We start from the raw sequence: 27,409 nt of genomic DNA, 5'->3' as shown, positions 1-27,409 counted from the left end.
GAGCTCTACAGGCCCAAATGTATTGTGGTCATAAAGATGGAATTTCCACAATCTACTCTTTAATGTACATTTATGATATTTAGATTCATATGTTCCCATTTAATTTCTCTGTATTTATGCATAATGTGTAGTTTTAAAGTTATTTATTTAAGACATTTATTCTTTGTAGTGCTGTTTGATGATATTTTTTTACATTGGATTTATTGTTTTCTTTCCCTCTCTTTGACCAGACTGCCAAGAGGAAGCGAGGACTCATCAAGAACAAGCTTGTCCTCAAGAAGGGCAAGAAGCTCCAAAAAAAATAACGGTGATGAACTCAAACAGATGCGAAGAAACCTCCAGCAACCAACAAAGAAGAACAGAAGGGGCGGTTGCCTTGCACTTGGTCTCGAGCGCTTGTCGTTAGAGCGCCCTCGTGTGTCGAGGAAGTGTCATATCTGGCTCGCACCAGAATTGTTGTCTGTTTTATCCCGAGGACGTCTGTCTTGCTTTTTTTTCCCCTCCTGGTTATGTTTTTTACTTTGTACTTGAATGTGTGGCAAGGCATAGGGCTGCTTTACTTGGTTCAGCGTTGATTCATTTTTTTTTTTTTGTGGTATGTTAATTAACTGCTTATCAGTCTAGTGATCAGGTGAAGGGGATACGAGGGATGACGGGGAACATTTGCACCAAAGACCCATCAACCTTGCTCCGTGGCACATGTTGAACTCATTGCTGAGGGTGAAGAAGTGCGGGAGTGAAAGCTGAGGACTTTGTTCCTGACACGTGTACAGAGGAAAGTATGCGGTATGGAGGAACGTCACTGTCTTCACACATCTTTAATATTAACCTTTTTATCATCATCTCCTTCATGGCTGCCTGACTCCCTGACCCTTCTTTTCCAAAAGATTCTATAAGAAAGAAATTGGCCTAATTTGTAAATATGTTCTGTAAAGAAAAAAAAAATCTCTAAAGTGACGGTAATATATTGGATCATTGTGGTGACTTTTGAATATGCAGTTCTTGATTTTCTCTTGTTTTTTTGGGGATTTTTTTTTTGTATGACCACAAATAGATCAGTGAATGCAATAATTCCACACAGAGGTTTGAGATTTTGTTTCAAAGAATGAATGTGAATTTTTTTTTTTTACACACCCCACTTTTTTTTCACAGATTGTACATTTCTGCTGCTAGGGTTTTCTGACGGAAGCAGGCAACTGTGTGTAAAAAGTAGTGATAATTAATTAGGCCTCCCTTCCTGCAGGGGGAGCTCTTTAGTTTGAGTTAGCGAAGCCTTGTGCCTCATCGCTGGTTTTTAACTTGACTGTTTTTCGCTGTTACGGTCTTTCTTTGGTCATCATGCGTTTTCCTCGACCAGACTGAGGCATTGGGTTACTGGAAATTTTCAGAATATCTGGCGATGAACTGAACTGTGACGGTGGGGTGGGGGGTGGGGTGGGCTCTTGGTATACAGGCACTGACAAGACTGACCAACTGAGGTCAAAAGTAACTTCAGACGGATCAGGCAGAGTAACAGATGTCTGGAGTTGTCAAGAGCTGTGTCCCAATTATTTACTGCATACTTACTCTACCGCTGGATGCATGTCGCACAGCTTTTCGTTTTTAGATGTCAGTCAGCTTTAGGTTTGTGTCAGCCAATACGCTTCCAGTTAACGCTTCATTAAAATATGGTACATGTCCAACTCTAAACGTGCACATTACAGCTACAATCGGCTCTTTGTGATGTCTTGAAACGTCTTGTTTTCTGAATAACATTCTACAGTCCCCCTAAATACTCAGTTTATATGCATGTAAGCCCAAAGAAGAGGCTCACCAGAAAAGCCCAAGCAGACGTTTGGTGTTATGGATTCAAAAATAATATAATAGTTTGCTCAACATACAGTTAACAGACATTTTCTAAATGTATATCAGGAAACATCAGGGCTGTAACTGCCAGCGGATTAATCAATTAATTAATTTTGTCTGTTAAATGTCAAGAAACAAATGAGCAAACCTATGACATTTTCTGGTTTCTTCAGAAATATTGACAGAGAACCATGAACTGTGGAAGAGAAGTGGACATAGCCACCATGATGTGGACCCACCCCCCCTTTTTTGAGCCAGAAGTCATCATATGTTGTCAGGAGAAGGGTGTGAGAAGGGTTCATCTTTAAGGCCTCGCACCTGTTTAAGACCACCAGCTCGCTGATCAGAAGGGCTGAAATCCACTGTCATTACCATGAAGACCAGAGGAGGGAATGTCTATGCTTTCAGGAGAGAAACTGGAAAGGTGGAATCCATTTGAGGCGTTTTTGGTGCAGTGATATTTTACTTTCAGGCATCTCCGCTTTCCTTCACCTTGGCTATGTCCATCTTTTCTACACAATCTTGGAGAGCACGCTGTAAATCTTCCCACTGGAAAGGTTGAATATTTCATCAGCACAGGTGGACTATAAGAAACCTGTTCATTAACTTGCATGTTATTACGCCTTCGATTGGATTTGTTGACATTATAGAAATGGAAGTTGTTCTAAAATGTCAAGAAATGTTCCAAGTCAAATATGCCGACTTCTGCCCCACAGTACGAGTTCAGCTCTTAGAAATGCGGAGGTGATGTTCTTCCTTATTTAAAGCATCTTTGTGAGGGTCTAACACCGCGTGTGAAACGGGTGGTTTGGGGGGGGGGGTGTTGAGTTGACTTTCAGTTCATTCTGTATTTCTAGATTTAAGGGTTTGTATTATTATTGATTCTTCATGTCGGGCACAATTAACACCACAGCTGTTGTGTTCAAAGTTCAAAACCTAAATATAGCTAATTTACCACCTTTAAAAAAAAAAAAAAACATGACATTTTTGGGGGATTTTTACTTACTAAATAAATCGAATAAACAGTAAAACTTGTTGAATGAGTCCGGTTTTCTCTGCTCATTTGAAGTGGTCTCGGCTTGAGTTTGACAGGGAGTTGGGACACAGCTCTGCCTCGGTCGAATTTTACAGGCACTGCACTGTTCTCGTGTCTAAAAAAAACAAAAAACTAAATGTGTCTGTATGTTCACACTTCTGTAACTTTTGTTTTCTATCAAACGACAGACGCATCACAAGACTTAACGCATCATACAGCTTTGTTTGCTTCTAACATGAGGTGACTTTTATTAGTATCAAATGCTTGTTTTCCTCTGTGTCGCGTTTGAGTTTTCTCTCCGACACTTGTCACCCGTTTGAGGCGCGAGACCTTCGGCGTGACGCCACATTATCGTTTCTTTACCCGACGCCTAAAACTGTTTTGTGTCCTTTGAGTTCTCATTTTGTCAAGAGAGGACGGAGTTCAGACAAAGCCTTAATGTGATGTACAGTTTGTTGCCCTGTTTCTTTTTCCCATTAGGCCCTGGTTTTTCGTTGAGCGCGACAGAGGAGTCGTCGAGTTTCTCGGCAGCTCAGCCTGTCCTGAACACTGTTTTTGTTTGATGCAGTCTCCCCACTTATCCTTGCTCACCTTCAAAGTTTACATTTTTACAATGTTGTTCTGTTCAGCCATCTTTAAATATACTCTTCAATGAAAACTTTGGTGTAATTTCTCTTTATTTTTTATGTCCCTTCCCTAAAGGAAGCATTACTCCAAACTGTTTGTTTTCCCTCCGCAGATCCGATTTCTTTTCCCCAGGTGAGTGTAAACTGAGCCACTTGGTGGCAGCATTAGCTTCTGGCTCAAGTTCTGCACGAAGAATGATTTAACACTCGCATGGGTGAAGATGGTGTGGAGTGCTCACTGGGTGAACTTTGTGCTCAATGGTGTGAAATATATACATTAAATGACTATTTAATGCGATGTTTAGGATTTCCGGCAAAGCTAAACAACTGGGTGCCATCCTGAGGTGATGCAGAGGGAGTTATTGCTTGGTGGAGCATTAGTTTAATGCATCAGAGCAGGTGACATTCAGCTGAGACGTTTGCCTACATACCGCATCTTCTTTTCCAACCAGAATAAAGAAAGTATCCAAAACGCACATTAAAGGTGCTTAAATTGCCACATTTTGTCTGCTGGACAGTTAGGAAAAATAGGAAAAATACCTAACGTTTTTACATTTGGACATAAAACTGTAACACAAAAGGTGGGGAAGTTTTTATAGTGACATGTTGGTTCACATGTTCACTGTTTTTCTTTAGATTTCTTCTCACCTTAAGCTACAACCACAACGGGGAAGATGCTTCTTCAAAAGCTAAAATGTCTGTAGCGTTATCTGTACCTGACAGCTGATGTTGGCCTCTTATACAATGATGCTCATCAAAAAGTGAATGTTTTTGACAGGTGATAAAGGAAGAAGAAAGGGCATCTTATCTAAACCACAAAGCTTTCCCCCTTTAACGTTCAGACTCAGCCTTTGTGGGCTGTAGACATTGTTACAGAACATAGCCATGTAAGAAACGGGTGGTGTTGACGTGCCCCTTCGAAATCAGCTGAGGTGGTGTGAATCTGAAGGAGTCCGTCCCCACAGCCATCAGAAGCCGCGACAGGTAGGAAGTGCTGTCGGTAATGTGGACGTTAGGTCAGGGGGTCTGAATGTTGTGACCCACTGGTCTAAGTTTTCCGCCATTTCACAGCTGAAGCATTAACTCTGCACTGCTCTCTGGTGGATAAATTGTGTAACAGCAATGCTTTTTAGCAACCTTGGTTATAATACACACAATGAATCTATACTGTGCAAAAGTCTTAAGCGAGCCCTCATTTCTTTATAAATGTTAAGAAAACAGGAAATAGTTGAATTGACCTTTTTGAAACCTGTCTGAACGTGTATTAAAATACAGCATGCAAGTCAATATTTGGTTATGAGCGCCTTTATTCTTCAGCACAGCTTGAACCCTCTTTGACAAGCTTTTTTTCATTTCTTTAAGTAGTCTTCAGGAATAGTTCTCCAGGCTTCTTGAAGAACATTTCAAAGCTCTTCTTTGGATGTTGGCTGCCTTTTGTTCCGTTCTCTGTCAGATGATCCCACACTGCTTCAATAATGTTGAGGTCCAGACTCTGGGGAGGATTCATCCCTCCATAAGACCTGCTGCCACTGATTTTTAGTCCACTTCTTGTGCCATGTGGCATAGCTCAGCCTTTTCTCCCTGTTTCCCTTCCTTAATGGTTTCTTGACAGCCACCCTTCCATGGAGACCATTTCTGATGAGGCTTCAGTGAACAGCAGATGCATCCCTCAGGTCTATGCTGGGTGTGTTTCATATTTCTTAAGGGCATCACTTTCAGATACTGTTCATCTGCTGTAGATAGTTTTTTATTTTTATTTTTATTAGGCCTGTCACTTCTTTTGTCCTCAAATTCATTAAGGACACTGCACAGCATGCTGATATATGCCAATGTTTGAGCTTATAGTTCTTTTGGAATCACCCTGCTTACTCAGAGTGCTTCAAGAAACTATTTAAAAACGTTTCATTGCTGAGGTCTCTGTCATGTGTCGACACCAGAGGCTTATCCCTCGAGTTAGACATCCTTTTTTCATGTTTTAAGGTCGAGACAGCCTGTAGAACTACTCCTCATGACCGTTCTAAAAGATTACAAAAGGTTTGGCTGCCAAGTGGAAAGAAATGAGGGGTCTCAAAACTTGCTAAGTTCTGTGTGGCACTCTTAAAAGCAGAGGTGCACCTTTTCTTTTCTTATGAGTAAATAGATCATAAAAGGACAGGTTTAAAAACAGTAGAAGGTCTTTATTGACGTACAGTCCAGTAAGTTCAGATCCTTGTTGTAAGGCCAGACGCTTAAGACAGCATTGAACAGTGATTTGAAATGGGTGGGAGGTTAGTCTGTACTTTAAGTGTAATTTGATTACGCAACAACAATGAAGTCTTCATTTGGCCACATGGTTTATGAGCAGACAGTTGTACATTTCCTCTTCTCTCCAACAGGCTGGTTTGCTGTGTTATTCTGGTAGATGATCCTCTCACCTTCAGAGGCAGCCTTCCAGTGACACCCCCCCCCCCCTCGTGAATGAAAACATAGTCGTGCTTCTACAAGCAGCCTCATCCATATTCATGGAAGCATTACCTTCAGGGGGCACTGGCAAGGTGTGTCTATGGGGGGGGGGGCTGCTTAATTACATATGTGTAATGGAGTTATAGATACATAACGTTATTTTTTTTTTTTTTGGGGGGGGGGTCCTGGATAAATGAGAGGTAGTAATGAAAGTCAGTATGGCAGAGATGATGCACTCACTGGGTGAAAGATTGGAGCAACATGACAGTACAAGTTGGAAGTATTAAAATGTGCCTGGATACATTCAAAGTGCAGACAAAACCATCACAACTTTCTGAGTAGTTTGCTGTAATATATCGTGTAATAATATAAACTAATACATAATTTAATGTACTACATTTGTTTTATATCATCTGGTTTGGTGACTTTATTTCCAGTAAAGCTCTGAGAGAACACTTGGGCTGATATAAGCCACAGTTAGAGTATAAAATAGTTGATTTATCTCTATGATAAAAGTGCTTTATAAACAAACTCATTTACAGCTACAGTATGGTGTGTTACAAGGAGACTGGATCTGTTCGAAAGCTTGGAGCCAAACGTAGATGATGTCTAAGAAAACACTGCTCGTTAAAACTAGTTGTCACTGTGTGTGAGCAAAAGAAGGCTTGAGCAAAGTGAAAAATAGAAATATTCTACTTTGAAGAATAATAATACTATAAAAATGTACGTCAGTCCCAAAGCCTTCTTGGTTAAAACAGTGGAGATCCCTTTGGCACCTTTGCTTGCGTCTTATGCGTCTCCACTGTGTCACTCTGAGTATGAAGGTCTGTGGAGGATACTGCTTTCGTGGGTTTGAGCCTCCATCTCAGTTACTGTCCATGAGAAGTGTGGTTCCGATGTCAGGTCGACTTCCACAGCGGGTTGTTGTAGATCCAATCATCGCCCTGCACATGTGATCAACAGTAGAATAGTCATGTTATTTCAGAGGTACACTTAAAGGGATTATTGCTTGGTTTACACTCGCTGTTCAAACTGTGTAATCGTCACCATTTGTTCGCAGAATACCTGGTGCGTGAGTATAGTTGCAGCTTAACAGTTTACACCAGCGCCTCAGGAAATGGTTTAAGTGACCGTGAACTGATACCGTTTGAATCGTTACATTGAAGTACACTTTTACCACGTCTTCTTTTCTAAGTACTGGTGCGCAACCAAGCACTACTTAGAAAAGAATACGTGCTACATCAATTAGCTTTGACATGCTAGTAACCAGAGCAAGAGATGTTAGCCTCTCCAATGCTAACGCACATCCAGGACTACAGACTATCCAACAACTGCCAGTGCGGGCTTAACATTGATCAGATCAGTAGCTGACGTTGGAATGGATATAGCCACCGCCGGGTGCTCAGTAGTCTTAAATTTGTCCCTTATACTGCACAATAAAATAGCTGCTCCAGGAGCCCAGACAGGCTCTAATTGTTAGTGTTTGGGACAGGATTTGGATCGTCAGGTTTTTCTAGTATTAGGCAATATGGTTATAACTTCAGCTCATCCTGTGCTTCACAGCGACGTTGGTAGATGTTACGAGTTCCAAAGACACACTCCTCCATGCGCTGATGTTTCCAAAAATGGTAAAGAATTTGCTCGAGCTTTGGCTCCAGAGGCAACAGACAGCAGTGCTCATGTGGGCAATGATGGAGTGACAGGAAGGAATGGCCTCCCTGAACTCTGTGCTAGTCATAGATTGTTCATAAATGTACCAGGCCGCTGGTCGATAATCCACTCCAGTTATATCGTCACACCTGTGGCTTTGGACACTTGAGTGAAGGGAGGAGCAGAGCTGTAAATCCATCACGACCTGGTGAGGGTGAACTGGGAACACCTGTCAGAAGCCCCTGTAATGTTTTCGTTAGTTGGGGACATGGAAGCTGAAGGGAGCGTGTGAGGGAATCCGTCAAGCTGAAGGAGGAGGCCTGCAGTGTTGCTGGTTGCTCAAACTCAGATGTGGGAGGAATTCAAGGATGTTCTGGCAAACCATTCGTCGGCTCAGAAAAGGAACGACTCTGTTCCAGGTTGTGCTTGAACTGTGGATATCGTCGGGCCGCGCAAGGATCACTGTAATGATCTCCTTAATCTAGTCAGCTTGTCCTCACGCCTCACGCTAAATGAAGTGGATTTTGGACACAGTCTGAACCACTGGTGAGAAACTCCAGGTCAGGTTAAGTGTTTGTACCTCTTTAGTGAAGTATCTGGGTTTCCAGGGCTTGTTATCAGCTGCCCTCTGCCTCTCCTCCCCTCTCTGACACTCCTCCAGCCTGTGTTTGTGCTCTGTGGCCTTGTCCATGTTCCCTTCCTTCAGCGACTTGGTGACATGTTGCCATAACCGCCTACAAGCCGGAGAAAAACACACGTTTACACAGACAAACTCTTTAATCCGGCCTGTTTAACCTGTGACTGGGGCTCGTCTTCACCTGGACTCCGTCCTGCCCTGTCTCTCCACGGGACGCAGCTTCTTCCTGGTGACTGGGAGTTTGGTCGTGTCGATCACTTTGGTTTCCCCGCTGCTGTAGGTGAACTCCAGCGTGCCGTTCCACTCGCCCTGCGCTTTGCATACGATTGTGTTGGTCGGGTTGTGTTTGACTTCTGCCGTAACTCTTAATTTTTAAAACAAATAAACAAAAGAGCTTTTTTAAAATAATTATTCAGACTATATGTGACAGGATGCTGTAATTCATAATATGCAGTCTTCTACAAAACTGTTCTAATGAGCTCTCCTCTGAGTGTTCAAGTAATTCACACACACACACACACACACACACACTTCACACAGCAGGGACAACTTTGAGGTTCAGAATCTTCCCTGAGGTCACGTGGACAGGCTGGAGATCAGAGCACAGATTTAAATGACAAAATAATCACAGTTGCATGTGCACCCAGAAATAAGAATTTCTGTTACTGATCTGTAAAAGCCATTAAATTCAAGATTAAATGATTTACCAAATCTGAAGAGTGTCTGATGTTTTGTTCATTCTGTAACTCTCCTTGCACCCTGTGACAGGCTCTAAAAGCTGACAGCTTTAAAACATGTTAATGTACAAGCTGAAGACTTTGCCATGACTCTCAACCTAAACACAAAAAATCTGAGGACAGCGAGACGGCCCATGAACCTCATAGTATTAGAAGCCTTTTGCACGATCAAATGTCTGTTGCAGCTAAGACTTTCATTTCTTGTCAACGTACTGGCCATGCATTTCTCTAAACCCTTCCTTTTTCTTTTTTTTTTACAGAAATTTTAACCAGGGGTGCATGTAAATCTTGATTATTACCTCATAAGGAATCATTGGGCACTTTTCGTTGGCACTAGGAAAAATAATTATGGTTTAAATCCTACCGAAACCAAACTTTTAAAATACATATAAACACATTAATCCGACTGAAGGCGAGCTTCTCCAAACTGGACCCAGATAACAAGGCATGTATACACTTAACAAGTGGGTCTAGGTGCTCCACACATGCTCTAAAGTTTAATCGTTTTGGTAAAAACAGTGAAGTGTACGTTAATAAAGCTGCTCTCATTCACAAGAACCACCTCATTAAGACTCCAACTTGTCATTACGGCTGTAGTGGTGGTAAAATGGCCCCACTGAGCTGTAGTCACAGCTCGACTCAGCTGTACATGTAACACCCTAATTATACTTAAGAAATTGGAGCATCTACTCCGTGTGTAAAGGCCTCAAAAACAGCTTTTGGAATATTTGTGTGTAATTTGTTGTCAAGTTATGGAAATGCACCTCCTGTATTATCACCCCTTAAATAAACTCCAGAAATATGTATAAGTGAAATTTTAGCAAAAGAGAATTAAAGGTAAAAAGAAATTGAGGTTTTTTGTGGAGCCATGCCTGTGCAAACCTCTATTACGACAATGCAAGACGGCATAATTTAAAAAGTCAAAGCCAGACAGTCTCACAAAGGGATGGTCGTCTTCAGTCATGATTTCTGAAAGAAGTGAGCGATAAGAGGAAGCAGTCTGCTCTTCTCACAGATATATAAAGGCACCGTCACACAGAAAAGCGACGCTCACCTGTGCACCTTTCCTCCATAGAAAGGCTTTGTATGAAAGGTCACCGTGGCCGAGTAGCCGCTCTTGACGCAGTTGATGGAGACTTTGCCCCCCAACTCCACCCAGGGCACGGTGAGGATGGAGCGGGCGTAGGCACAGGGCAATGTGAAGACGTACTCCTCATCGTGCTCCAGGAGACACAGGACTCCTGGGAAGAGGAAAGGAAGAGAGGTTCAGTGCATTATGCAAGATGGGGTGGAAAATAGCCCTAATAACAGAAAATACCTTTACTCTACTGTATATATTATGAAATAAGATGCTATTTCTCCTAAGGTTAAAATCAGGTGAGGAATGACTTAATTTAAATTTCCTTGCACACTGTTTCTGTGTCTAAACAGTCTTAATCTCTGAGCCTGGTGTGTGGATGTGTTATGCACATGTCTAGATTTCATTGTGCACTTGAGAACACTAACAGGCAGCACAGAATGAAACATGAATGCACTGAAAAATTCTGTATAATTTACAGATTTTAAATACTCTCACTTAAGTGAAATTGAATGATTTAACACTCCGAAGCGCCCATTACAACAGCTGCGACTTTTGAGTTCAGGAAAAAAACATCTTCCCTGACTGGAGGCTGCAGGATCTACTTCCTGTTACATATAAGACAGACTAAATTGGGTTTGGATGTTTTTGGAGTCATGAGACGAAGCATTGTACATCCTTTCAGCACATGTGAGTCACCGGCGTCATGGATTTATTTAGTCACAAAGGAGGCCTCCCTGCTTCAAGAGTAGTTTTCAGTTCTTAATACCACATGTAGACAAGGGAGCACTTGTGCAGCTATATTTCAGGACAGAATAGCTGCAGGGGAAACACTGCATGTGGCACAATTGTGGGCTGAAAACGGTCACTGAGGGTTAACATGTGAGAGAAGAACTTTTTTGGCCTGGAGCCGTGAACATGGCTAAGCTGTGTGATTAAAAACTTAACATAAAGATCTTCCTGTATGATATTAAGTAGATGAATCTGTAAGATCAAACACAGAGTGGTGGAATTATTCAGAGCTTTAGGAAGTTTAAGTCCTTGTAAAGCTAAGTCTGTATATGTTGGAGATGAAGAAGAACGGAATTTGTTTTGTAGAGAATTAGGTTAAAAAGACAACAATCTAGCAAAAAGCCTTTAATGCAGATGTAATTTGTTTAATTTCAGATGTGATGTAATTTGTGCTGCACTTGCTTCTGTGTTCATCACTCTCTCATGTGAAAAAAATGCCATCCTACTCAAACTTCCTTTTTGTTTTTAATGTTCAAATACATGTCAGCTGGCTGTTAAACCCACATCACGTTGGATGGAAAGCTGTCCTCTGAAGGTTAAAGTTCAACTGAAAAATTGTACTGCCTAATTCTGGCTTTTTGAAGTGAAAATAATTGAGCATTGTTCAAGTTTTTCCCTTCCATTTCTGGTTGTGGAATGGCTTGTTTCTCTTTGAAATGAGAAATGTACAAATGAACTGTACAGCCCAGATTCAAAGCTAGATTTCCAGTGTAGGGGGCCTTCAGTGACGTCTTTTTGTGTTGGACTAACCCGTTCTCTGCTCTACACCCACACAACCGAGCGTGCCACTGGGAAAAAAATTAGGGTCAGGTAGCTATATTGCCTCCCCATCTATACCCCCAAAAAACATTCGCCAATAGCATGAACAAAAAGTGAAAACCTTGATAGTGCTAGCATTAGCTAACAGCTTAGCACCCCTCAACTCTTTTCCAAACATACTCATGCTTTGTTTCCAAAAACCAAGATGGCAAAAGCTGCCTAATTTTAGAACAGTAAACCATCGGCTCCATCCATCTTTATTAGTCCATGGAGGAAATATTTTAGTTTTGCTGGTTGAGGTGAAGCCGATTTTCACCATAAAGCCACTATGTTTTCATCGGTTAAACCTTTCTCTCTGTAAAAAGACTGCATTAGTGGACAGTCGGGGTTCAACTGTTTCCCTCTCCTGTTGAGTCATTACAGAACAAGTTGACTACAGCTTTGCATCCACCAGAGTGGGTAAGCATTTACACTAATGCAAGTAAAATAATTTTGTCACTTCATGTGCATGGTTTGCCAATTTCCTGTTTTTACTCCTACATACATATGTGTATCCTTTCAGCCCCTGATGGGCTCCATACAATGTCACCCCGACAACAGGCTAAATCCAGCCATTATCAGGCTGCATCAGCTGCTGCTGACTCACCGCCCATCAGTGTCAGAGCCTTTCATAAATATACAGTATCAGCTGCTGTTGCAAAAGGAGAAAAAAAGAACAAAAAAACATCCTCATCATAATGAGGTGAATGTCACCATGTTCTCTGACGGCAGCACCGGCCTCCGTCACAACCTGCGAACAGGTGGTCAAAGGTCTGACTGAATCAGTCCAGATTCAGTCACAATCACTGACTGCACTCGGACTTCTTGTACCTCCGCTCAGTGAGTCATCTCAGACAAGCCAACTGTACATGAAGTAATGGTGCCGACAGGGAGGTCTAGATTATTGATTGTCATAAAAGAGGTCTTCGAGTGTTCATACAGACAGCGCATTGTGTCAGGAAGTGAGTGTGAAACGCCATTTAAAATATCAGCATGCTATTTTGAGGAGGGTTGGTTATTAAATTCTTTCTTTTTCTTCATAATTATGAGCAGATCTAAGACTTGACAAAAAAAAGTTATAATAAAGGCAATAAAAGAGTTGTGGAATGCTACATTACATTAAAGAACGTTGAAGCCTGTTGTTCTAGGGGTAGCAAGCTGAATGTGAGGCCGTCTGTCTGACAGCTAAAGCTTGGCTGAAACTGGGTCATCAACAGGACAACGATCCAAACGCAGCAGATGATTGCACTCCGCTTCTAATAAAAGTTTAAAAAGTTCTCCCAACAACTTTGTTGGTAACTGCGTCGCAAAGGCTAGATATGATCAACCAAAATTTGGTTTAAAATATTCAGCCAAATAAACTGATGAGGCAATACGGCAGCTTGAAGACAGACGAGCAGATAATGCTGAGTCCACACCATGTTTGGTAGCTTTAACTTATTTAGTTACTTATGAATAAGAAATAAAAATGTGTTCCAGGTTTCCCTGTGGAATGACTCACCTTCTCCCACCATGGACACCCCGATAGACATGCCCATGAACTTGCTTTTGGTCCACACATGGGCGTTGACACACATCCTCCTCTCTCGACACTCGCAGTAAAAACCCGACACAGGTGGATGATGGGACACCTGCTCTGCAACAAAGCGGACTCTGTAGCAGCCTCCGGAATCCTCGCCCTGCTGCGCATTGTTGGGGCCCCTGCCTGGCTCCCGAGCTGGGCCCTGGTTCGATCTGACCAAAGGTTTAACTTTGTCCCGAGGCACTTCCCAGGAACAGTGGAAGGTCTCCCCCAGCACGGGGTTGTAGGGCTTCTTAGCCACAGCTCCCTTCCGCCCCTCGTGGAAGGCGGTCAGGTAATACTCCACGAAGCGGACAATTCGGTCCTCAGCTGTGACGCCATTTGTGATTGAAAGGAACATGTCAGGGTGAGCCATGAAGTTGGCGTACATCTCCAGCAGTGATCGCTTTTCCAAGATGAATGTGGGCAACACCACCTGAAGAGTTAAAAAAAAAAACAACACAACTCACACACCCGACACCTCTCCTGTCATGTAGATGGTCAGTATTTCAGTGTGGTACCCGTGTGAGGTCCATGCCCAGTTTGAGCTGGGAGAGCAGGTGGAGAATGATGCTCCGCTGGTCGTCCAGGACGCCCAGGTCCTCCTCCTCATTGTCCTCCGTATCCGTCACCTCCTCAGTGGGGCTGATGTCTTCCAGCCCTGTGTGGTGCTACAAATCAAGAAGCAATTAAAAAATGTATTAATTGATTAAAGGATGACTTCGTTAAGCAACTACCCACTTCTGAACTCCAGCCACACAATACCTTCTGTTGAACCCGCATGTAATTGGAAATACTATCGGCTTGTTTCTTTATTTTAAAATTATTCCTCCAAAAACAGGAGATGGAATCTCTTCTTTTTTATCTTTATGAAGAGACGAGACAAAAACAGCGTCTACATGTAGCAAAGTGAACTTTCTTAACTTAAATCCATGGAAAAAAAAAGTTCTATGCAGCTTTTGAATTAAAAATGTACCACACGCTTGTCTTAAGACTTTGTCATAAGATGCCATAGAAATATGAAAGTGTGGTGCTGAGATCAGTGGTGCAGAACGCCTCCATATGTCAGCCGTGATTATAGGAAGAATAACTCCTTGTTGGGTTTGGTACAGGCTTATCTTTAAACAAAGGAAATAAGAATATTTCAAATGAATCAAGTTGAAATGTAGCTGGAGGCGTCCTACTTTTGGGCAGCGCCTGGAGGGAATTTCATCACATCTGGCACAAATGTTCACCGTGACCTCACAAAACCTGTTTTTGACTATGACTCATGAGTCCATACATTATTCATGACTCAACTTTGCACATATGTCTGTGGAAAAAAATTGAGGTTTGTGATGAAATTTTACATCAAAGTCAGCTTCAGAGAGTTATAACATTTATTTCTAACCATTATTCAACATCACATCTCAGGAACAGAACAGGATCAGGATTTAAGCTGAAGAGGCAGAACTGGTAGAGGAATATTAAATCCACTCAGCCCAGTTTTTTCCGAAATGCTGAATATTTTCCAGATTTCTTAAAGAAGATCCAAATCAAACTAAGAAGTGAGAAGGTCCCCAGTAAAAAGAAACCGCTAAAGATCATCCATTATATCTGGCTCTTTATGCGCCGCTTCCTGACACAATGCAGCCCACTGACACCTTCACCTTCAAAAGGCCATGAGCAAAATTAAACCATTTTCTTCCACTGGCATTCAACTGTCAATAGTAATAAGGTCACAGCTCATTCAGAGGTAAGCACAGACATAATGTATAAATACCTATATAAAGAAGACGACTAAGTACCAGTTACTGACAGTTATTTAGTTACTTTTAACAGCCGCCTTTTTGCATCATGACAACCTGACTTTTCATTTGACAACAGGAGCCCTCCCGTTCTTTGTTTTTATGCTCAAAGAACACAAGCAAAGAACGACAAGGGCATCAAAAACATGTAGAACATGAGGTCAGTAATTCCAGATAAAGTCCTTCATGTTGGACATGCATTATCGGTCTCACTGGCATGGTAACCACACAGGTGATTAGTGATAGTAATGAAGTAAAATGCTTTTCTTAAATGGCCTTTTTACTTTCTGCCAGCATGATCTGAAAGAAGATTAATACAATATAATTAATCTGTTCTTGTACAGATCTGTACTGAACCATCTGGGATGTGTCCATGATGCAAATGCAGCCTCTCCCAGTCGTACACCAACCAGTTTCCAGCCACAGACTTCACAGGAAACCACCTGGGATGCGAATGGCCCATGCATGCAGCAGCTGACCATTTAAAGTGGCTGCATGTGCATAAGGATGCGAATGCTGTAAAGCCTTGTGTTTTTAAATGATTACTGCAACATCTTTCCAGAAGGATGTCGCGCTTTTGTTTGCTTCTGAAAGCCTGAAGTGTCGACCTTCACAAGAAGTAGCGTCCTTCATTTATTCTCCATCATTCCACTGGAAACAGATCCAGTCGAGGTTAAAGAAGAGCTGATGCTTTTGATATCTTTTGCTGCTACTCAGGGCAGGAAGGGGGGGGGGGGGGGGGGGGGGGTGTGATGTATAATGCACAAAGTGCTCTCGAATTGGAGGGCAACAACTCTGCCTTTCATCCTCTGCTGCTATGCAATCACAATTTAAGATAAATATATGACCCATGAACAACTTGTACAGTTTCATTTTAGTAAAACAGCTGCAAAAACAAGCAGGAATACCGAAAATCTGACCCGAAACTCCCGACAACATAACTGCATGTACAGACAGAAACAGAAGAAAAAGATTTCCAGGACCAGAGTGTCTGCCTGTCACCTGAATATTTCATTCCACGCATGCATGCCAGCAGCTCCACATACCCACACACACCTGCACACACACAGAGCCCGCTCTGCAGCAAAACATTATGTACAAAAGACACAGGCACACATGGGACGGAGCATGCTCGAACACACACATGTACAGGAGTCCCTGGAGCTGGCGCAGAGTGATATATATAGAAGTGTAAGAGAGGGGGGGGGGGAGAAAAAAGAGTGAGGTGGGGGAGGTATGTTATGACTTCAGTGGCTCTAACTAATTAAAGAGGCTCCTGACAGGAACAGGAAATTACTGCTGAAGACATCGGGGCATCTCTGCAGGAAACCCTTGAATGGATATGATGCTGGATTTATCAGTTGGCACCGACAAAGGCTTATAGTAACGTAACTTAAGTGCTGTAAGACTTACAATTAGGACGAATCTAAAAAGTTCCAGCATCATTCTTGTTTAAAGAACATAATTCAAGGTATTCAGGCATCATATTAGGACTTTTAATCGTCCTACCTGCAAAATAACAGCATGAATTATGACTATCAGAGATTGTTAATACTATAGAAAGTTGTATCAATATAAACGTTTGGATAGACAGATTTTTAGGGGGTAATTGTGGAAATATCTAAAGACAATAATCTTTTATAGAAGCACTATGTACTTATGTAAAAGAGAAGCCAATATCTAAATGTTCTAGAACTTCTTTATAAGTAAATTATCATCAGTTATAGAACGTACGAATATGTCAGAAATGAGCAATAAATTGTGATACATTTGAGATTATAAAGCACTAAAGAGAACAACTTTCAGTCCTGCCACGTAAAAGGAAAATAGAAACATCTCCGATTTAAATCAGTCCATTTATAAACTAAGTTTATTAACTGCAACTTCATGCCGGAAGAATTTGGACAATTTACTTCGGTAGAAGTGTTTTTCACAACTATACGTCTTTCATTTAATGTGTGACTTTATGCATCAGCTTCAAAAAGTACCAAAATGAATAGAATAACCTTTATTATCCCACGAGTGAGAAAACTGCATGTTAAAACTGCATGAAGGAAGATAAATAAACAAATGCAAAAAAAGTGCCTACAATTTTCAGATTAGTAATATCACACTGAAATTAAAGATTGCGTCACCCAACTAACACCTGATATTTTACCTGCTATCAGACAGAATTTTCAATCAGCTGGTAACAGGTTTTCAGCTTCACTTTGACACCGTCTCAACGCGTTTTTATCCTCCAACCAATCACCAGATAATTAACCTGCATCTGTATTTATCATTTCAAGCAGAAACAGATGTGCAGCCATGTCCAGAGACCCGTTTGGCTAGTGTTTCAGCAAAGGAGCGAACGCCTTTGTCTATGTTGTTAAGTAGCCATGCAGCTTGATGATCCAAACTTTATCCACAGTATCGCCACTATTTATAAACATTATATCTTATGTATGCTGCTGTGGCAGGAGTACTAAACAAAGTGTTGTTGTACATTATGTGTCTTCCTACAAGATTAGCTGGGCAGCATTGATAAGCCGATTGTTTGCGCCCTTGTGACCCTCTACTGTGTCAGAAGCTCTGGATCCTGTCACATACTTACTACCAATTAACTTAAATAGGACCCCTTGTGCTTTTCTTTCAACTATAAATACAACACTACATACTCATGTCAAACTTGGCCAAAGTTTCAAATAATAAGGCAAACTAATATTTCTAAAAAAAAAATTAAAAAACAAAGGCTACAGACTCATTTCACAGGAAACAGACATCAGTTTACCAGCTATTTGTTCTTATGTTCACAGGAAACACCAGCAGAATGCCTTAAAACCTGTCCAGAGCAGCTAGCAAACACTGGGTGCTGTCCCTAAGCAGGCTTCCAAAAGGTGGCCAATCAGAGGCCATATTGGGTTTTCAGAGAGGTGCGGCCTTAAAGAGACAGGAGCTAAAATGTCTCTTCTGACAGTAGATGAACTGAGGGGCTGCATTAAGGCCCAGAATAAGATAAAGAAAGGACTTAGTTAATAATGTAACACTACTTGAGAGTAATCACAGGAAAAAAACAATATAACACACAATTGGAGATGACCAAAATAGGTCCTCTTTAATTTTAGATACTACAGTAACAGTAGGTTAGATTATTATTTTGCATATGATCATCAAAATAAAACAGTAACTAGTAGCTAAAACTGCTGAATAAATAAGGAGCCTAAAAGCACCTTCTAATATCAGTCAATATGCAGAATCGCCAAACACAAACAAAAATTATTTTTAGATGCTGTATTATTGACTGTGAGAAGAGGGTTGGTTTTCCATCTTTTTCCTGATTTCAAAAGGAAAAAAACCCACACTACAATTATTAAAAGAATTTCTTTTTTTTTGTTTGTTTTTTTTACATATGTTCAAAGTGTTTGCGGCTACAACGAGCCCCGCTGGCTAGTTTGTTCCATAATTTATGAAGTCAACATCAGCGCTCCATGCTGGACAAAAACGTTTCCCTTTTCAGATCAGTTATGTTTGCTGCTAAATGAACTCTGTGCACGCTGGGTAACCCCTTAGGCTGCATTCACACTGCTTACACCCCATCTAAAATAGATGCAAAGACAAATACACCACAGCAAGGATGCATGCACTCAAACAAACACCAGCTACTAGACACTCACACTGCTCTGCTGTGTGTCTACAGGCTTGACCTGCATGAAACTGGATATCATCTCCAAAAAGGGACGAAATAGTATCGTGGCCTCAGTCGAACACTTCAAACTGTGAAGTCCAGGAAAAAAGGAAGGAAGTGTTCAAAGCTCAAACAGGGCAGCTGCTTCGTGAGGCTTCAGCTGGCGTAAAATCCCATTAAAGAGGTAGAAAACCTGTCCAAATCTGGGTCTTTTGAGTAGTTTAAAAGCTCTGATGGACACAACAGAAAAAAAAAATCCTCTTCTTCATCTTAATCTTAAAAGATGTTCTGGATCTTTTTTTAAATTTTTTTTTTTAGAGAGACGCTCAGAGTGAAGGTGGCGAGCTGCTGTGCGTGACTACTTCGCTCCTCTTCCTCACCACCCTCTCTGAAAACAAGGGAGGAGGGAAGAGGAAGCCGAGGGAAAGTCCCAGTGACGTTTCCCTCTATGCCCTCCCATCATCCATCTGCTGTGTTTCCCTTTCTTTTTTTTTCCCCATTTCCACACCATCCTCGTCACTTGTTCCTCTGCTCTCCTCCCTCCTGTCCTTCCTCGCCTTCTTCTGGACACCTTTTATATCTGGGTGAGGGTGAGGGGATCAGCTTGTTTAGAAACCATTCATCTGGCAAAAACAACTCTTTTTACCTCTTCTGCTGCCATCTTACTGTCTTTGCGCTCAAGGTCTTTCTCTCATCCTCCTCTTTCTGCATAACTTCTTTTCTGCCTTCCTTTTAACCGACTCCAGTCTTCTGTTTGATTCATTCCTCCTCTGCTTTCGCACCGTCATGTGAGATAATTGTACGTGTAGGAGAGACTTGGCCTCAAAGCTTCCTCGGTTCTGTCTTCTTTGTGGATTTCCATGCACGTTGTTGCAGCTCATCTCTAATACTCTGGGAATGGTCCACAAAAAAATAAAAAGGAAAAAAAATCTTTATGCTCTTCATGATGTCATTTAATTTTATCCCTTTATTTTTCCTATGCTTATTTAACATTTTTCATTGCATTTCAGCTGGTCTTTGCTTTTTCATCAAGCTCTTGCTCTGAGCTGATCGGATTTGAGCCACAGTTGGCCGTCTTCGCCAATTAATCAATCAATCTTTCTGACCTCTGCTGGTGAAAGAGAAGACTTTGTCACCCATAACTTATTTCACCTTAACTACACATCTGTTAATGGACATGTTTGAGGTAAGAAATAAACACTATAGTAGTTGAATCTCCACTCATATCACATCCACAAGACTTTAATTCAAAGTTTGTTGCTACTATGTGAAGACAGTTCCAGAGAAACACCAAATGCTGGGACCCAAATAAGAGTTTCTGTTGTAACTAAACAAGTTAGCACAAACGTTTTAATTTAGACGTTGTAGATGTGATAAAAGTGAAATGCTATTTTCAAGATCTAAACAAAAAGTTTTAACTAGTCTCCAAGACATTTCTTGTTCCTTTTCAGAGAGCTGTGAGTGAGCGGCCTGCAGCAAGCCGTCTGCATGTCTTGCACAAGTATCTACTCAGTTTAGTAATACTTCATTTGATCCCCAGGGCAAAATTATACTACTGTCTACTACTAACTACTATCTGTTACTACCATAGAAAGATAACAGAATAAGATTAAAAAAATAATAATAAAACTTTTAGAAAGCTGAAGTGTGGCAGATAGATGTTTGGTAGAAATCTTTGGAGATCACCATGAATGGGTTGGGGTGTTGTTTTTGTAGCTTAGCAACAACTTAGCTGATGATGTCACACAGCGTCCGCAGGTAACATTCTCAGCAGACAACATGGACATCTTTCTCTGCAGTCTTTGTTTGGCCTTAAAGCCGAGTAGAGAGCTGATGAGAGATGTTCCTGCAGCGATATCTTGGTGAAACAAATATCGCCTTCCTGATATTCCCGCTGCATCCTTGTCAACACCCCAAGCTCATCCATTTTACCCACTAGTGAGCTCACCCTTCCCATGAAGATTAATTGAAGAAATGGTTTAAACTTCCTCTGCCTTCCTCTTCCCTTTCCTTGCTCTGCACCCACAACATCTCCTCTTCATCCAGCCTTGTTTTCGGGCCATTACTTGGGCTTTGGAATGCTCAATCACCAGCTCCAACGTGCAAATAAATTTTCCTGTTGCCATGGTTATACATCATAACAGATCCAAAAGAAAAGCCAGAGTTACCAACTGAAATCACTCCAGCAGCATCCAAACACAAAACAAGACGCAAAGTAAGACAAAATATATACAGAGCTACTGTAGCAGGCTGCCACGAGTACAGCACCGTTCAAGAACCAACGTAAATAAAATGTAAAACAATGTGTTTTCATTCAATTAATAAAGCGCAGCATGAAAAGAAAAGCCCACCGGTTGCTCTGACCAGCCAAGATAAGTGCAGCTGAGCTGGTTATATCAGTGTTTCCCCTCTTTAATCACAGAAGTTCAGTTATGTTCCACAGTATTTGTGTTGAACTTGTTGGCCTTTAAGTCTTCTTATAGCAGCTGTTTTTTATGTTGTTGTTTTTTTTTAAAGCAAATACTGCAGGTGAGCAGCCATGTTAATAAGGAAAAAAATAAAAATACTCCAGCTCGACCACATGCCTAATTGTTTGACATTTAGTCACACAATCAGTGAACTTCCCTCCTGTGGGATTTCCACAAAGCAAGAATAACTACCTGTAAGAGCAAGATATCAGAATACACTGACAGAGCTACTCGCTTGGGTATCACTTTCTCTGTTAAATGTCAGCCAAGTTTTGAATGTGAAAAGCTTTCACATTCAAGTTCCAGAGGTTACAGGCTCCCACGCCACTGCCAATTGTTTCATTTCTCTAAAAGCACCAAGTAGCAGAAGCATCAAGGAGGTAATAATGCTGAAAATATGAATGTTTATACTTTTTACTAATGAGGCATACTGTATTACATTGCATAGCAGTGAATTAATTAGCTTGTTTTTAGGGCACTTGCAACTCTCAGGAAGATTCTAACGGCTCTATAGAATTAAATGAGCCCAGGGTTTTCTGTCTAGCTTCAGCAAAAGAATCCCATCCAGTTGCACAAGCTGAGAAAAACGAGGGGGGGAGAGAGAAAAAGAGGTGGGAGTTGACCCAGATGCAACATCGGTACTGGAACAAATAATTCACAAGCTCTGAAAAGCATTACTTTAGCAGTTATGAATGAAACTAGCATACTGACAAGAAGAAGAAGAAATCTGGCCTCCGTCTTTTTTAAATTTAAGGGAAAAGGGCACAGAGATGCTGAGTTTTAGCCCTTCGTGTGTAAATCAAGCCAAGCATATTCATCAGTGCAGCATCTAATGAGAACATGTGAAATGCAGCCGGTGCAGACACGGTGGTTAAGCACTCACTCATGCACACACAGAGGATGTTGTGTTTTTTTGTTGCAAAATAGGCACCAGATCTCTCCATTAATTTCACTCTTATCCAATTTCAGCCAGTAATTTCCTGTTGATACTAATTCTGTGGTTCAATTGGGGAACAGCCCTCAAAAAGCCTGCAGCAACAATATAGATGCTTCTATTATGTAGAATGTGGTTTGCCATCATTTTGCTGAAAAAAAAAAAAAACATTAAATGCTTCTTAAAGTGGATGTTGTTTCCTTGGTAGGATGGGTGCCCCTAAGTTGCATCATTCTCAGGCTAGGACATAGTCCTTTGTATTCACAAACCTCACAATGAACCAGTCCTAACAAGAGTGAATAGATCACAGCAAACATCGTTGATTACAGCCCTCACACACACGCGTACTGTAAAACTAACACTTCACCTCGTGCACGCTCCCTATGGGGGATTGGACCGAAGAGAAAAGGCAACTTTTTTTTTAAAAATGGGCTGTTTGAAATGGACCTAATCTAATTAATTTGATTATGACTGTATTACAGTGAATTGGATTCTAATTGGCTTGAATGGAACTGTATCTTTGAAGTGCCTTCAAATGACATCTTCTGTGATGTGGCGCTGCATAAATAAAACTAAACTGAATTGAATTAAATAGCCTGCAACTGTTAAGCTGGTTACCCAACAGGCCTTTATATAGCAGTTTACACTTCTCTCCTTCAACGGATACCTGACATTGGAACTGTCCTCTGGCAAGATTTTATGACATGAAATCCTAGAAATGCAGTCATTAGGGGGTCGTGAGAAACACCTTTTTCTGGATGGCAGCTTATCTTGCTCCAGAGCCTGTAGAATGAAATCATTTACAAACAGTTTTGGCTTCAGCAACGAACTAACTGAACACTACTGACACCATTTTGAGCCCATGTTGCAAATTCTACCACAGAAACTAGTTTGTTATTGATGTCTGAGGGCTTGAAGATCACAACCATGCAATACTGGTTTTTAGCCTTTCAGCCAATCCCTCAATCTTCTGACAGATTCTCTGAGATCTTTTTATGTTACGTTTTTAAATCTCCAATCATGTTACTGTCCCGTTTCCAATTAATATAATTAGTTATTCCAGTATTTATCTATGAAAAAACTACCCAATTTTCCTCATCTTTTGTTGCCATTTTTTAAAGCATGTTGCATCAAATTGACAATTGGCATATTTTTGAAAAAACAAATAATATCCCTCAGTTTACAAGGTCGGATAAGCCGCCTTCGTAATACTGTCAATTACATTAGGACTTGCATAAATGTTAGAAAATCATTGCTTTCCTTTACATTTTACACAGCTTCCCACCTATATTGTATTATATTCTTTGTCAGCCCTTTATCTGTGTAATATATAATGTATACATTTCCATGGTTTCAGGGCGGTGCTTTAATAATTTAAAAAGTGACAGTTGTCCCCACCTATATCAGGACACTGCCTTTGAGAGAGAGAAGTTTCAAACAGGAAGGTGTTGTATTTAATATCCCAAACTAAAGCTGGAGTTCAATAAAGAATGGATCACAGAGCAGAATGACTCATGGCTTCACGTAGTCCCTGCTGAACAGACTGAATATGAGCCGGGAACACATTGCTCATTATTCATTTCTCTGAAACGGGGACTGACACGACCTTTCGTCTCTTCATAACAATCAGGAAAAGTTGATGATGCGCAGTGTTTACACTTTCTATAGTCGAGGGGACATTTAAAAACCAGAGAAGTCCCAGAAGTGTACCAGTAGGAATACAAATGCACATCATTTAGATCTGGTGTGAGTTTTATGATTCACCTTATGGAGAAAGAAGGGATGCACAGGAGGGCTTTGTTGCCCTCTGCTGGAGTAAAAAAAAACAAAGCAAAAACTCAGCATCACACAGATGGGAAGATGGGTCAAATATCCAGGTAAGAATTTGTCATATCCATCTACACAATACAAATGTCACTGCTTGTCTGTTTGCCAAAAAGCTGTACTAGAAGATGGACATTTTCTTAAGACAAAACAATATTTTGACACTAATTGTAAGTCAAATCAAGTCTCACAGAAAAAGGGAAAGATCTTTGATCCAGGACAGATTTGGTGTTAGACAGAAAGACAGAAAGTCTAACACTCAACTGTACAGCAGCAGCTCACAGCGGTAGTAATACAGTAGCAGGCCCAATATGTGTTAAGTGAGTGCACTGGAGCTGCTGCAGATGTATGAAGCTACCAGATTTCTGCAAGCACCAGCAATTTCCTCTCTGTTTTCCCACTGTCACGCACTGGCCCCGAGCTCCCTCCTGTTGGCTGCACACTAACACTGAATATCAAATGCCACAGGGCTGCTACATAATTCAAACCGGAAACCTTTATTATTCTGGGGTAATGTGCTTTCTTGCTTGCTATAAAGTCTATACATAAGATTACAGGCATAATGCTTAACTGGCAAACAACCCAGATTATAAAGAACCGGCCTCGAGCTCAACTGCGTTCCATCATCTGACCCGCAGAAGATAGAATTATCTACGAAAATGACATAAAAACTGTTAATAATCACACAGGTTCCATTGTTGAGCGCAAACTAAAAGTATATGTAAAACTCTGGATTCATAAACCTGATTACATCTGCATTGTGTCTCACTACCACAAGATGGCAAACTCTCCATCTCTCCAAATCCATGCCTCAGATAAATCATTCCAGAAACTTCCAGCCTCTGCTCTTCATTATCTAAACATCATCTTGATGAAAAAGGCTTCAGGTAATCAACTCAAGCAACATTTCTCTTTCTCACTCGTCAACCTTTCCGTCTCCTTCACACCAGACAAAACTTCCAATCACTCACACTGGATGAGATGTTCAGGATGAGGTTTTTCTTCAAAATGTTCTGTCAAAGATTATTAAACATCAGTGTAAAGCTGGACTAATGTGCCTGGGCAGTCTGCACCGCATCTCCGTCTGCCCACCCTACTTCTTAAAATGGCAGCCAGAGTATTTTCTAAGGCTCTAATGAAATCTGGTTCAAGCTGCAAGGCAGCACCAAGAAACAAGTGCAAGAATAGCACAATCATTACAGAGAAATGGTGTTGTGAGGTGGAAGTCTCAATTTAAAAGGGCTGTTAAAAGAGTTCCCTTCCACACATTGAAAAAGTGTCAGGATAATAAAAATCACATGACGTGGTGCCATTTGATATTGTTGATGCAGTTATTTACTAGTTTGAAGACAATTATTGGAGGGTGATTTTTAAACACTTTGAGCTCAAACACTTATGATTGAATTTCATCCCAAAATATATTAGAGACCATGTAATGTACCCTTTATAAATGGTGTACATGGCAAGTATAATAATGAATAGCTCAGTAAATTATTGGTTAGAGCAGGTAAAAAGCCATTAGTGTAGTTAAACAAGCATTGTAAAGTGTATAAATACGTGTTTTTCACTTTTATATGAATTCTGATTTGTAACTTCAAACCCGGCTTAAACAATGCATTCATTATCTTCAAATCTCAATGGGTCTAAATCAGAAAGCAGCACATACTTTTGCCATTGGTGTTTTCCTAACCAGGCCAACGGGTTAAGGGTCAGGCACATGGCTGGCACATTAGCACATTTTTCACATGATTTATTGCTGTGACAGTTTTAGGCACCGCAGACTTTAGTGGCAAAATGTCACTGAGGAAAATAAGCTGCTTTGACAACATTTTACACCACTACAAAAGTCAAAGTATACTCAAGATCAGGAGTGTTTTGATGTACAAATTATGCAGATCTGGAGGGTATTTAAATTCGTAGTCATAGATTTTTTTTTGACCAGAAGAGGCGTAGCAGATCAAGCTGAAAACTAAGTCGAGACAGCTGCCATCTCTCAAACTGCATCATTTCATACCAACACCGATGTCTGAGTACATCCAGTGTTCACACTGACAAGTACAGCTGCATGCGGTACCTGGATGTTTAGGGTGGAATACATTTCACTTTATCCTTACCCGCTGCAATCATGGCTATATAGTAAAAAGCAAGTTTCCCTGATAACTTCAGTCACAAAACATAAAACTGTACATGATTTGCTTGTAAATAATATCTTAACTGCAATGCTATGTGAACAGTGAAAAAATGACAACCCAAAAAGCACAAGGCATTGTGTTCGAGGAAAGTCTCAAATACACCTAGATGATGACCACAGTAGCATCTGAAAGCGTTCTCAGATTCCAATGATAAGCCTGCAGTCCTCTACATAGGACTCTTCAGTAGGGAGTCAGCAGGTAGTGGTCAACAAAAGAGCAATTATGGACAGAACAACTCAGCAAACCATACTGTGCATAATGTGAAAAACAGACAGAGAGTTTGCCACTTGTAAACAAAATATATCTAAATATATTGTCAATAACTCCATTTAAAGTTACACATGCTTATTTCCAGCTGAATAAACAGACACAAATTATTTATATTACATTAATAAATCAGCAGTTGCATTAAACTGGGGTCATTTTTCCAGACGTAATGGACCTATAGTGCCACCACACAACTTCATTGTGACCTCCACTTAGCCTGGTTTCCACAGACAATGAGCAAAAGTGAATTGATCTAAAGCCTCATTTAATTCCAAGGGGTGTTATAAATTAACTAAAAATATGCTCAGTTTTGTTCATCAGCAAGTGGCTAACTTTGGTATTGAGCCGATGTCATAAAGGGAGTTTATCAGAACTTTGAGGCTCAAAGTGGCTTGTTGCTACATCTGGAATTAAGAGCTGTAAGGCTGAAATAACTTAAACGATTAACCGAAACACTAAAAGGATCTGTAGTAGCTTACAATTCTCTGTAATAGGAATACTGGGATGGGTGGGGATTTTTTATTTATATCTATTTTCTATTAACCTTTATTTATACAGGTAAAATCTCATTGAGACCAGGGTCTCATTTACAAGAGAGACCGCAGCAGCAAAACACAAAGTTACAGACTAACTGAACGTACAAGAGACAAAACAAAACATGAAACATAGGATAACTAATTTACATTTATTTTATTTACATGGATTTACATGTCTAATTCAAAAGTAAAGTAAAAGTTGTTTTATTTAACATAAAAACACTTAAAATATATGGTCACTTTCAGGCAAGTTTCATGCTTCTTAGTGTGACTAACCAGATAGTGGTTTGTAGGTCAGTTCATGGCAGTGTTAAGTTAAAGCCCAAATTGATCATCTGTTATGTAGTTGTGGTTTAATTTAGTTGGGTTGGAACTTTGTTGCAGTTTTCATGGTAACGATGGCTGAGAACAGTGTTAAATATGATTATTAACTGGCAAACATGACTGAGGGTTGTGTGAGAAACAATCACATTCACACATTCAGACAACCATATGGCTCGTTCTGATTAACTACATCAGAAAAAGATTGGAACTG

At 40.7% G+C, this 27,409-nt stretch overlaps 4 protein-coding genes across 4 annotated transcripts in view; 2 read left to right on the top strand and 2 right to left on the bottom strand.

Annotated features, from left to right (window-relative positions):
• The window catches only part of LOC140274854 (dolichyl-diphosphooligosaccharide--protein glycosyltransferase subunit STT3B), a 70,215-nt gene extending 66,676 nt beyond the window's left edge, over positions 1 to 3,539 (top strand). The window contains exon 16 of the mRNA XM_072370231.1: positions 231 to 3,539. Coding sequence (XP_072226332.1) covers positions 231 to 305 — 75 coding nt within the window. The 3' untranslated portion in view covers positions 306 to 3,539. The remainder of the gene's footprint in view (positions 1 to 230) is intronic.
• The window catches only part of exosc7 (exosome component 7), a 188,571-nt gene that overhangs the window by 54,176 nt on the left and 106,986 nt on the right, over positions 1 to 27,409 (top strand). The gene's annotated exons all lie outside the window — the stretch shown is intronic.
• Positions 1 to 27,409, bottom strand: part of LOC140274859 (palmitoyltransferase ZDHHC3-like) — a 350,244-nt gene that overhangs the window by 220,725 nt on the left and 102,110 nt on the right. The window lies entirely within an intron of this gene.
• Positions 5,664 to 27,409, bottom strand: part of LOC140274853 (oxysterol-binding protein-related protein 10) — a 91,657-nt gene continuing 69,911 nt past the window's right edge. The window contains exons 8-13 of the mRNA XM_072370230.1: positions 13,724 to 13,873; positions 13,143 to 13,638; positions 10,028 to 10,214; positions 8,418 to 8,600; positions 8,180 to 8,333; positions 5,664 to 6,893 (exon numbers count right to left, since the gene is read on the bottom strand). Of these exons, the coding sequence (XP_072226331.1) occupies positions 6,849 to 6,893; positions 8,180 to 8,333; positions 8,418 to 8,600; positions 10,028 to 10,214; positions 13,143 to 13,638; positions 13,724 to 13,873 (1,215 nt within the window). The 3' untranslated portion in view covers positions 5,664 to 6,848. The remainder of the gene's footprint in view (positions 6,894 to 8,179; positions 8,334 to 8,417; positions 8,601 to 10,027; positions 10,215 to 13,142; positions 13,639 to 13,723; positions 13,874 to 27,409) is intronic.

The sequence above is a fragment of the Leuresthes tenuis genome, unplaced genomic scaffold (assembly GCF_036924035.1).
Source record: "Leuresthes tenuis unplaced genomic scaffold, fLeuTen1.0.hap1 SCAF_18, whole genome shotgun sequence".
NCBI lineage: Eukaryota > Metazoa > Chordata > Actinopteri > Atheriniformes > Atherinopsidae > Leuresthes > Leuresthes tenuis.
Note: the sequence above shows the minus strand (reverse complement) of the source record. Positions and strands in the feature narration are given on the sequence as shown.